A 12,120-nucleotide genomic window follows, 5' to 3' on the forward strand; every position below is an offset into this window, starting at 1 on the left:
ACTTTTTTTCTTTGCTTTTTTTTCTTGCGGAAGCTAGAACGCGCGATAATGGGCCACCGATCCCGATCCCCCGATTTTCCGCGGCGCTACACCGACAACTAGAGTCCTGTAACGTATGATGATAAATTAATAAACTTCCGTTAATACGGGCCGTGCACACGGCGCGGTGGCAATTTAATTACCCTCGTACTCAGCCGCGTCGTTTATATGTAACCTATGTAACCTACATCTTTCGCGCCATTCCACCGTTTTCCAATTATCTCGCAATAATGAGAGCCCCTAATACTCCATTATTACAACGTGCCGGCTACTTTATCGCTTAAGAAGGATTAATGATGACGTCAGGCCGCTAATTTTATTATCGCGAGCTAACGAGTGTATACTCATTTTGTACCTAGTGTCGTACGCGCGCGAGAATTAATTGCATGATCGCGTCGGGTCCGCTCGAATGCGCGCTTGTAGTAATATCACAATAATTTCGTCGCTGCATAAAGCGTGTATCCCTAATAAATCGCTGGGAATTATTATCGTGGCCTACCGTGGCGTACAACGCCGTTACGACGGTGTAACGGAAACGAGCTGGTTGATGCAGCAGTTTTCGCGGGGACACTATTTCTCTAAGCCAGCCCGAGCCACGCGCTCTCTCTCTCTCTCTCTCTCTCTCTCTCTCTCTCTCTCTCCCTTCCTTCCTCCCTTCCTCTCATCTCGTCTGCTTTCATCCCGCGTGACACTCATGAGCGTTGACGCGACATCGATACCAAATTGTCCAAGGACGGGTTTAATTGCGCGCAATATAAACTTGCGGCGCGCTACGCTTTTTAAAATCGATAAACAGTTATCGCCCGGGCGCAAACTGCAATCGCTCGTCATTATTTTGGATTATCGGTTACCGTTAATTGACGGTTGGGGTGCAATGTATCGTGCAGTCTGTTCCCGATCGCGAAACTATTATCGGGTCGACGAATATCACGACGATACCTGTCACGGTGAGAAATAACACGATCAGTCGAATCGCGAACGAAAGAATTAACGGAAAAACTGTATAGACTAGTATATCACGCTTCATAAATATCGCTCCTCGTAAATCAATTAATTGACACGGCGCATGTATATGTGTAATACATGCCACCACGCGTGTGTGTGTGTATTTGTTTGCACCGAAGTCGTAAAATGTTTGTCGTTCTACCAATTGTTCATTATAAAGCACGACGTGGCGTTAATAGATTATAAACAATGACCGTGTCGTCGCGATTACTTTAATAGATAATTCTTCTATATTCTTTTGCAGAACACGCAGTCTCTGGCAAATTATCTTGCAATTATACCGGCTACGTTAGCTATATCCGGATCGCGCAACACTAGATTAGTTATCTTAAGATACGCAAGTTAGTTTGATAATATCCACGTTACCAACAACAAACAAACTACAGCGCACCCACCCATACGATCCGTTAATGCAGAACGGCATAATTAGCTGCACATTAGACAAACAGTTTAGTCCTCTTACACCTATGCAAATTGCCGGATATCGTGACCTGCATCAAACGTGCAATCTTATCGCCCGTATTTAAGTGTAAAATGCGACAACCTACTTTTTTCTACACAAGTGCTTATTGCTTCCCCGCCTAGAAAAGAAAATTGGAGATGGGATGTATATAGATAAAACCTAGTACTATTGAAAGAGCTATATGTGCCACTTTAAGTGTTTTTTTTTTGCCATGTAGAAATGCTAAGTAGAATTTTAGTTATCATTTGTATCGAACGTATACTAATCCTTTAGAATATATTTAGAATTTGGAAAGTTCAGGTTGAAAATAGAACTAAAATTTCGAATCAAGTAGTATATAATAATGTTATCGGGTTCTGATACGTTGAAAACGCAGCACTCAGAATCTTAATAAGGATTATTAATAATTAGAGTCCGACAACATCACCTTATACAAACCAGATAACTGATTGGAATTAACTTCATTAGGACCATAAGATAAGTTTCTAGTCGGGTTCTTCTTTTGCAATCTGCTTTGCGACGATGTTACACGCCAGCTGATAGTTATCGATGATTTAATATCTCTAAAGAGAATTTTTCTGTCTCTTTTCCACGAGATTACACGACTCTCCTATCTACCTTTCTCTTTGTCGAATGATTTATTTAGATATCACGTCGCCCGTTCATTTTCGCTCGCTCAGTTTTTTCGTTTCTTCCTTCTTATCAGGCATTCGCTTTCCATCTCTTTTGCCATTATTCCGCACCGTTCATCTCTTTCTTTCTATCCCTCTCTCTCTCTCTCTCTCTCTATCCCTCTCTCTCTCTCTCTTTCTTTCTCTGACTCGAGTCGCAACGATAGTAGGAAGAGTACGCTGATTGGAAGGCTAATCACGCGCTACTCTCCATTACATTAATTAAAACTTAGCTCTCAACTGCGCTCGGCTCCCGCGACACTCACTCGTATCATCCGTTGTCCTTTCCTCTCCCCTCTCATTCCACACATATCTTTTGGCGTTCCCACGTTTATATTGTCTCGACTTATTCGTTTACATTCTTCATACGCGCTATCGTTAGTGTATCGTTATGCTTCTTAAGAAAATCATGGTCGTTTCCGACACAACGTAGATATGAATAAACGATAAACCTATTCTGTCACCGATATCGTTTAGCGAGTAGCAGACTGCTAAGATCGATTCGTCGCAGATGTCTATCCTCCTTTTGTCCCTGGCGTTGCTCAAACGAGATTCTTAATGTCACTCAATAAATCTTGTCCTCGCGAGACGATTAATTATTGAAATGTATTATCGAACGAGAGCTTTCCTTTATCTGTGGAGCAAGACAATTTGTCGAGTGGCAAAAGTTGGCAACGTTCGCAAATTATTCACGCAGAGAAATTTCCGAGTCAAAATTCTTCGACGGGACATCCAGATGAAATCAAAATCAATTAACATTAGTTAAAATTAATCAAATATATTAATTATCAGTCAAAATCAATATAAGCTTTTTCTCGTGCAATAAAGTGATCAGATCAGATTTTTTTGACTGTTTGATTTGACTATTACTAGCAACAAGCGTAGACTTTTATTTGCCTTCACTCTTCTCCTCTTGATCTTGATTGTAAAAGTGTTCAGGCTCTGTCTAGATTGACTTTATCCAGAGAAAAATTCGACAGGGAGAAAGTTGTTATACACACACACATTGTTGAGATGTTTCAAGACGAGAATTGCTTCGGTTCAAATTAAATACAAATATTTACACCGATGCGAGGCTTATTTGGTTTGTGTTTTCTATCTGCTATCAACGAGAGCTCCGTGCCCACTCGAGACTCTTGCTATCAAGAGTTGCTCCCAAGGGATGGCACTCTCAAATGGACACCGTTTGAAAATCACTCTCAATTCAATGCCCACCTCATGTCCCCTATGTTCCGCGGAGGCTTTTACCGTCGAGACTTGTTGCCAAATTGCAAAACCATTCTAAAGTATACGTTAAATTTTTAATCGGACACCCGTGCGTCTGGCGCACTTCGTCCGTCATGGAAAACTAGATGGCCGGTGATGAAACACGCGATGATTCCCAGGATTATTTCGTGAATTGGAGCACTCGTTTCGGCGCAAGCTCGAATTCGCTTCGTTCCATCCAACAGAGCATTTCTACTCGATCCAATTTGAGTTAGCGTCGCGTTCGTTAGTTTCACGGGAGAGAAAAAAAGATGGATAGGATGCGGCGAATAAATAACGCGGCATCGCTGATAACGGTATTTGTAGAATGTTCAATTGCGCACGCGATATCGACACGCGGAACGGGCCGTTCTCGCGATTTTATCGTAACCCCGCCATCGACTTCTCCCCGCCTCATACATTCGTCTTCCGAGGAAGGCCAATAACGGTCGCGAAAAACAGCTTCTCTGTCCGCTAATGTTACGATTATAGCCGTACGTTAATCAAGCTGCGCGATCGAAACCGCGCGACGCTGCTCGGTATAAAATATCGAATGGGATCGCCATGAGATCGAAACTACGGCCCTGTCGAATTAACCGCGCGAGAATCGTACTAACTGAATTGAACTGAAAGTTTAACCCACGAGCTACGGAAGGGACATTCCATCGTACCGACATCCAGTATATACATATATACGTACATATGTGTATATATATATATGTATGCATGTATGTATGTATGTATTATATATACCGAGCATATTATCCCGGCGAAGTGGGCCACGGTTTACCTTCGATGAGAATACGCGGTGAAACGGCGCGAGCAGCCACCGATCGCCGCGGCTGCAAAATTGGAAAAAGTGCCGATCAAACAAAATTAATTGGGTTTCCCGCGGCGGGCTGCAACAAAGCAACTCTCTGCTTCGCGAGAGCGAGCGAGCGGAACGATTCCGTAGTACATACTTCTCTCAGTCGCGAATAATTTCGGACGGGAACTTCGAGGCGAGGCCGCGGCGCGATATCGTTTTTGTAATTCTATCGTCGGATAAAAGATCGTGTTTGATTAGAAACCACGCCGCGATGGTACACCTATGCGGTCTATTCTGTCGAAACACTTATATACACACGCAGATATACAAGTATGTATAAATGTGTATATATATATATATATATATATATATATATATATATATATATATAACACGTGCGCGAAGACTGGCCGTGCGAGGTGCCGATTTCGTGGGGAGCGTGCAAATGGAAATACAGCGAAAATTCTGGTTATGGAGGAAGACCACGTTCGAGCTGGCGGAAAATGTTTTCTTTCCGACAACGTGACCGGACCTCGGGGATTCCACCGTTTCAATTATTTTCCCACTGTCGGCTCGCGGAGATAACACGGCGGCGCGATAATTCCGTTATATACAACCGAACGGTCTCTCCGAAAATGCCGGATAATCTGTTTCGTTAACTTTACAGAAAAGACATGAAAGGAGAAATCGATTTCTTCCCGAGTATTCTTCGCATTTTGTTCGTCCCATGCAAAATTTACGTTTGACATCGTAGACAAACACGTGGGCAGAATTTTATGTGGTAAAAAATACTATAGAATTTTGCAACCGACGCATAGATTATTGCATTTTACAATAATTGAGTGTCCTTACACTTTATGTGCTATTTATATTTTAGAAACTGAAATGTACTACTAAAATATTTGCTCTTTTTTAATTAAATTTACAATGTTCCCTAACAAGATAGACTTTACTGACAATCTATTTTTTCGAACATTACTGCGCCAAGAGAAAGAAAATATCTAAGAAATAGTGAATATTTATTTGGTAAATACACCAAAAGAACATACAGTGCTGTAAAATATTTTTTAAATAAGGAAATATACATTTTCTTAAAACTTTAAGAAAACCTTGATTTTTCATGACAGTAATTCATTCTATTTAAATGAAATAAAATAATTTAAATAAGTTTAAATAAATATGCTGATATATAGTACACATATAAAATAAATATTTACTAATTTTTTTAGATATTTTTTTGTCAGTATAAAACATAACAAAATTGCAAAAATTTACAGAAGTTGCTGCCAAATTTACATATATTTGTTTATCTGAATAGAAAATCTGAATAAAAAATCAGAGAGAAAGAGAGAGAGAGGCTGACTGCATTTAAATCCAATTTTTATTCTCATCTACCGTCAATCTGAACAATTTCCATTCAACATTGAATCAGTAAACTACTTTATAAATATAGTAAGTTCTTCGCAAGTTTATCACCGACGTTGTAAATACACTTTCCCAACTGTTCTCTAAATATTTCATACACTCTTAAAATACTGTTTCTATCCTGTCTTACAATTCGCTTTTTGCGGGACGAGCCGTGCCAAATTTCAGCAGCAAGTAACGATTACGATGCGCGATTATAACTCGCGCATCGCCTCTGTACAATTGACCGGAAAGCTTTTTCACGTGGAGGTCATCCGAGGAACGGTTGCTACCTCCTGACCGCTCGTTCGTTCGCTCGCTCACTTGCCTCGGGGCTGCTCGCTCGCAGTTTCTATTTAACATTTAGTCATACATCCGCGTGTACTAGCCGTTAGCGCATTCGTCGTAATCCCACCACTACGCGCGCACGAAAATACGCGCAGACGGCAAAGGTGTATCGATGTACGAACGCGCTCGCGCGATGCCGGCGCGGATCGCCCGTTCTTCGATCTCAAAGCCACCCCTGCTCCGGTTTCACGGATGGAATTTCAGGAGAAACGTTTTATACGGCGAGCCGGCTCTCTCTCTCTCTCTCTCTCTCTCTCTCTCTCTCTCTCGTTGGCACGTCGCCTCGAGCGCTTTGTCGGAGGGCAGTTAATTAATAAAAGCTGGAAAGAAGGGTGGGAGGGAGAGAAAGGGTGGGAGGGCGGGCGGGCGAGCGAGCAAGCGCGTATACGGGAGCGACGAGGTCGCAGGGCGGTGGTCCGGAGCGACGTGGCAAGGGAGGGGCAGGGGGCGAGCGAGGGGAGTATAAAAGGATGGAATACTACGCTATATACGTTTCATATCGGCCGGTCCGGGCTCTACTTGCAATTCAAACGAGACTCACGTGTCGTGAACGAGGAACTTGTCGCCATTTTTCTCGATGCACTGGCCCTTGCTGGTGATGATGGAGCCGTTTACGGTCACCAAACCCTGATTCCCCGATTGGAACCAACGGCCGTACCACTCCTCCGGAAACGTGCAGCCTGAAACAAAGGAGGAATAAAGAGGGTCAACATAAGTAGTAGCCTGCGGTCGATGGGTAATACGCGTGCCCCGCGAGTCGAGTCGGGAGAATATACAGGCTGTAACCCTCTCGCGTTGGAATCGCATTTCCCAAACGTTCTGTTGTTTGCTAGCCAAAATCGCCTGGCACATCACAAGCGCGCAATGTATACTTTTATTCTCCGTCAACTTAAATAGATGCATATGTCGAGCGTTAATTAAATATCAACACACAAGGATGGATATACATTATTTCGAAAAATCGAAATCTTATTTAACAGAAATAAAATTATCTTTTAAGATCTCAAGAGTCCCAAAAATATGAATTCTGATTCAATATTCCTATGTACTTACAATCCTAATGTTCTAACAATATTAGAAAACCTGATTAAACTAATTTTTTTATTTTTCTCCTTATAGTTATATAGTTATTTTTCATACAGATTTTTAATATAGTTGGAATATTAGGATAGAACTACAGGTGCGTAGCAATAACAAATTAAAGTTTTCATATTTTTTTAGGATTTTTTTGAAAGCGGTTTATTTTTGTTGAAAAATGTTTTTATTTTGTACTTTTCAATTATTTATCAAAAGTTTTTGCAACCGGTTAAAACAATTTTTTTTTTTTAATGAAACATACATAGGACAAACCTCCTTTTTTGAAGTCGGTTAAAAATTTCTCAAAATTCAGAATGTGAGACAGTTTCCTGGAAAGTTATATTGAAATTTGAATAGCGAGACAATATCCTAAAGTATAATTTTCGCAAAGCATACAATTGCTGCGAGAAGGAGCAATTACCATGTAAACAGTATACATGCAGGTGTATTATTATCTGCCCATTTGGGTATTCTCCCGTTGTACTCTATAATTGTACTATATAAGCTCATTATATCTATAATGCACCCAGCTGTACAATTAGACAATTCCAGTATTTGGATAAAATTTCCTCGATACTCGGATTTCATGACTTTTAAGGAAATTGTGCCACTTTTTGCATTTCGGCGTGTTTTTCTTCGGGACAACGTATGCCTCTTGCATACAACGCAAGGGGTTAATCTGAGAACCTAAGAAACGTCAACAGTCGTTGCAAAACAACCCGGTCGTCGGCGGTGGTGGCCGAACGGGGGCTGCGATATTTTTTAGCTGCGGTCCTCGCAGCATATGCCAGCCGGCGGGCTTGTATGCGTCAAGACTACCCGGACGCGACGCTGCAGCTAGGTGGAACTTAATGAAACAATTGTAACCGGTGTTTCTCGTTCCTCTCGCTCGGCGACCGCTGCGCAACATCGTGGAGAACGTCGAATCCGCGGTAGAATTATTTTCTCGTTTTTCGAGACAAGAAACGGCGGACGATCGCGCGAACTGAAAACCCCGCGTTTACCTTCGACGGACAGGGAAGAAAATACGCGTACGATGCAATGCTATATCAGCGACAGTGATGACGGCTGTCGCTTTTTCTCTGCTTTTCGCTCTGTTTTTTCGTCATTCTATCTGATAAGTATGAGTACAATTTGATCAGTCATAAGAGATTCGACACGTTGTTGAATTTCGTAATTTAATATCTAATTAAATTCACAATAAGGTAAATTTTGTGTTATATCGATACAGCAATATATTCACACTCAGATTCTTATATTAAACATATTACATTTAATATTAACATATTGTTTGAGCCAAATTTTGATTTTTCCTTTTTGTGTGTATTTCTTCTTTATTTCTATTTATTTGATAAAAATATGAGTATGAATATTTTTCATGAGGAACTCAACGTTGCTGAGTTTCGTGACATAATATACTTGAAGTTACTGCAAAGTTTACGTACGTCAGTCCAACGGGATTCGCATTTATATGTTGACTACAGAGCCGGTTCGAGCTTCACCGCAAAATGCGGGATGTTTCGAGTCTCGCAGAGTCCGAGAAGCGTGGACAACAACCAAGAAATATTATACTCACATGTCGTATCGCATAACGTTCTTTAAAAAACCAGAATACTCTCTCTCCCTCTCGTGTCCGCCATGTCGCGAACCCGATGTGGTTTGCATGTATATTTTAAAATAATCAGAACGAATTCGCTGGCGATGGTCACCGGCAAGCGGGGTCGCTCCGCTTGGCGTGGAAAAGTCCTTTACGTTATCCACTATCCCCCGCGACTAGCGTCTTTCCCGCCTGGTTCCCCGTGGGCCGCGAGCGTAAATCCGAGATTCCACGAATATTTCGAATGCCCGTCGGCAACACAGCCCGCCGCGAGCTCAAACGAAGTTGTAAAAATGGAGAATCTCCTTAGAGAGATCGGATTATCGTGAAAGCACGGGCGGGCGAGAGGGCTGCCGATTCTCTCCTCATCGTGAGATCGCTCATCCCTGTTGGTCCTCGCTTCCTCCCACCACTCTTCCCCTATAGCTTTTGTACTTTCTCTCTCTTTCTCTCTCTCTCCATCTCTCTTCGCGTCTGCATCTAGCAACGAGGATTACAACGAGTAGCGACGTCGCGATTAAGCATTGTTTGCCGGAAGCATTTTGCATTTAATAAGTCCAAGTGTTTCGGAATCCCGGATGAGCGGGGAATCGACGAAGGGTAGACGAAGGTCTGGGAGGGAGGAGGAGGCTGGAAGGAGGGGTAGATCGAGGGCGGGAAGGACGACGAGGAATCTCGCGAATTCGCTATAAGAAGATACCTGTTCTCGCGACTGCGTTTCGAAGTTGCGAAAGGAAGTCGATGGGAACGACGGCAGATGGGATTTATTAATATTCGAGAGAAAGAGACAGAGAAAGAGAGGGAGGAAGAGAGAGTGAGAGAGAGAAAAGGGAGAGGAGGGGAAGATTCGTCTCGCGCCTTTTGTGCCAACGCGCCGATGTGAACGAGAGCTCCTATCGTTCCTTTCGACGTTGGAAAGCAGATTGATTCTGGACACGTTCGGCTATTATTGCAGCTTTTAATTTTCAGCTCCCATATATTACGCCATGAGAATTAAGACGCGAGCGGCCACGCAACGAGTATATTTCTATATATTCGCCAGTCTAACAGCGAGTGTATCCGCTGCTACGTTACCGCTTTCAGTCGCGATTGTGTCTTCAGGCATCGCGATGCACATCCATAGTTGCTCGCGAAACCTTTGATCTCTCTCGGGAGACCTCGATGTCGATTATAGTCGACTCTTCATTAGCGATAATTAAATCTAAGAGTTAGTCTCGCAGCTCGCTAATTTGCGACACCTGAAAAGAAGTTCAATTTTTTAGTTCGTAGGATAACTTTCCCCCCAACTATAGTTCGTTCGTCGCAGCCATCACGATACTCTTTCTTCATAATGACGTGCCGAATGTCTGTCAGTTTAATTTAGATCTTTATAGCAAATATATATATATATATATTTGTATTAGCTCTCTTTCATATTTCATATTTATCTCGAACAATATAACGACGCAACTACTCGTTTTTATTCATTGTGAATTCATAATTGTTATGAGTAGTGTAGACTTTCGCTTGTGGAAGACCCCGAAATTCACTTTGTGAACTATCAGCGCCATTGTAAACTATCACCACCATGGCAATGCATGCGAAATACCGTGGATCCTTCCTCCGGGATTTTCACAGATAGTACGGGTCGAGAGGTAGAATTAAGAAAAATGAAGAAGAAAAGCCGGAGAAAGAAAGACAGAGGAGAGAGAAAGACAGAGGTGAGTGCGTTTTAGAGAGAGGAGGAAGTAGGTAGCCACGGTATAATTAGCGGAAATTGGAGTTAGGTCAGAAAGCAAAGTTATCGGGGAGAGTTTCGTCGGCGGCGCACGGCAACCAGCCATTCCGTGCTCGCGCGAGCGCAGGCTGGCTTTTTCCGGGGCAGCCGCTGATATAATTACTAATTAATTACCGTTTCTACCTCCCTTCCTTTCGCCCCCTTATTCTCTCTCTCTCTCTCTCTCTCTCTCTCTCTCTCTCTCTTCCTCTCTCTTTCTCTCTCTCTCTCTCGAAGCATCCGTGTCGTCGTCGTTTCGGCGAGCGAGCTCAAAAGGACACGCGCGAGCGGGGTGGAAACGGAAGCAACTTTATAATCCGTCGCTGCCGGCGGAGGAAACGATGTGCTCTGTGTATCGAGAAGTCGCCGAGCGTCGTCTATTATAAGCAGCTCGTCGATCTGTCTCCTTCCGCTCGTTCCCGCGTATATTTTAATAGCTGACATCGCGCTTAGCCTCATTGAATACTCGACCAAGTTCGTGTGACAATTTCACAGACGACAAGCCTTTCTTTCTCCAACCGATGAACTTGTAACGTAACTTCCCGAAGCGAAATTTTTATTCGACTCCGATATTCCATTTAACGCCTACTGTGACGCTCGAAAGCTTATGTCACACCTCTTTTGGTTCCATTTAACTTTCTAGCTTGCCGAAAGGTCCTTTTAAAAATTTACAAGTGTCATTCTCTACTAGAAATTTGGAGACGCTAAGTAGAATTTCACAAGGAGAGTTTTTTCTTTATAAAAAAATTCTTTTTAATTTTATTTGCTTTTAATAGTCGATAACTACTGAAAACACAGGCTACACGTTCCTAAGGAACATAAAAACAAATATTTTAACATTTCAGTTCCTAAAATATAAGTAACACATATGAAATGAAAGAATAAAGAATATTACTACAGAATGTCGAATTATTCCTCGGTTACAAAATCCTGTGGTGATTTTGACTATTAAATTCTCTTCATGCAGTTTTCGTATGTGTTGCACATACATTAATCCCTCAAAGTGTATGCAGATGTTAGGAAGTCCAAAGTAGGGCTAAAATTTCGATTCGAGTTGTAGCGTAACGTAACGTAACGTGACGTATCGGCATGCTGATGGAAAGCGATCGGAGTATTCCCTCGGACGTGGCCCAGACGAGTACCTCGAGTACTACGCTCCTTAGCTTCGTTTATTTTTGGCGGAGGAACGGCTCTTCCCGAACACTTTCGCCCGCCGGTAACTCATCCGACTCGGAAACACTGCGAATACAACTTGTATACCTCGGGATCTTACGAGTCCACGGGGAATACTGTATTGCGCGACTCGCGGGACAATTCTTTACACCGATACCTCCTTCTTTCTCCTGCCTACTCTCTTCCTTTTTCTTTGTTTCTCTTCTCGCAAACACATTTAATATCCTCACGTATGGTACGATCTTGTCATAAAGATCGCACCGCGAGGGAACGATTCTGGAAAATAAAAGCGGATTAAAGCTCGACCCACCGTCGGCCGAGCACTCGTATTTTCTACTAACGGCGCGCACTTCTCTGCGAAAGAGGGGCCGATGCTCGCCCCAAAAGACGAAGCTTTTGCACACTCACGGGAAGAGACAGAAGGGATGGGTGAGAACGTTTAGCCAAAGAACGGTCTGCAAACAACACCGAGATTCGAGAGTGGCTGTCGGATGTGGGATCAAATTATTGTCCCTCATATCTCAGTCGCCATGA

The 12,120-nt window shown here is 42.7% G+C and overlaps 1 protein-coding gene across 7 annotated transcripts in view; it reads right to left on the reverse strand.

Annotated features, from left to right (window-relative positions):
* The window catches only part of LOC116840737, a 371,839-nt gene that overhangs the window by 88,119 nt on the left and 271,600 nt on the right, over positions 1-12,120 (reverse strand). For all 7 annotated transcript variants that reach the window (XM_032807852.1, XM_032807851.1, XM_032807856.1 and 4 more), the window contains one exon: positions 6,525-6,663. In XM_032807852.1, coding sequence (XP_032663743.1) covers positions 6,525-6,663 — 139 coding nt within the window. The remainder of the gene's footprint in view (positions 1-6,524; positions 6,664-12,120) is intronic.

The sequence above is a fragment of the Odontomachus brunneus genome, unplaced genomic scaffold (genome assembly GCF_010583005.1).
Source record: "Odontomachus brunneus isolate Ranch 3 - 2012 unplaced genomic scaffold, Obru_v1 Obru_scaffold_011, whole genome shotgun sequence".
NCBI classification, from domain to species: Eukaryota; Metazoa; Arthropoda; class Insecta; order Hymenoptera; family Formicidae; genus Odontomachus; species Odontomachus brunneus.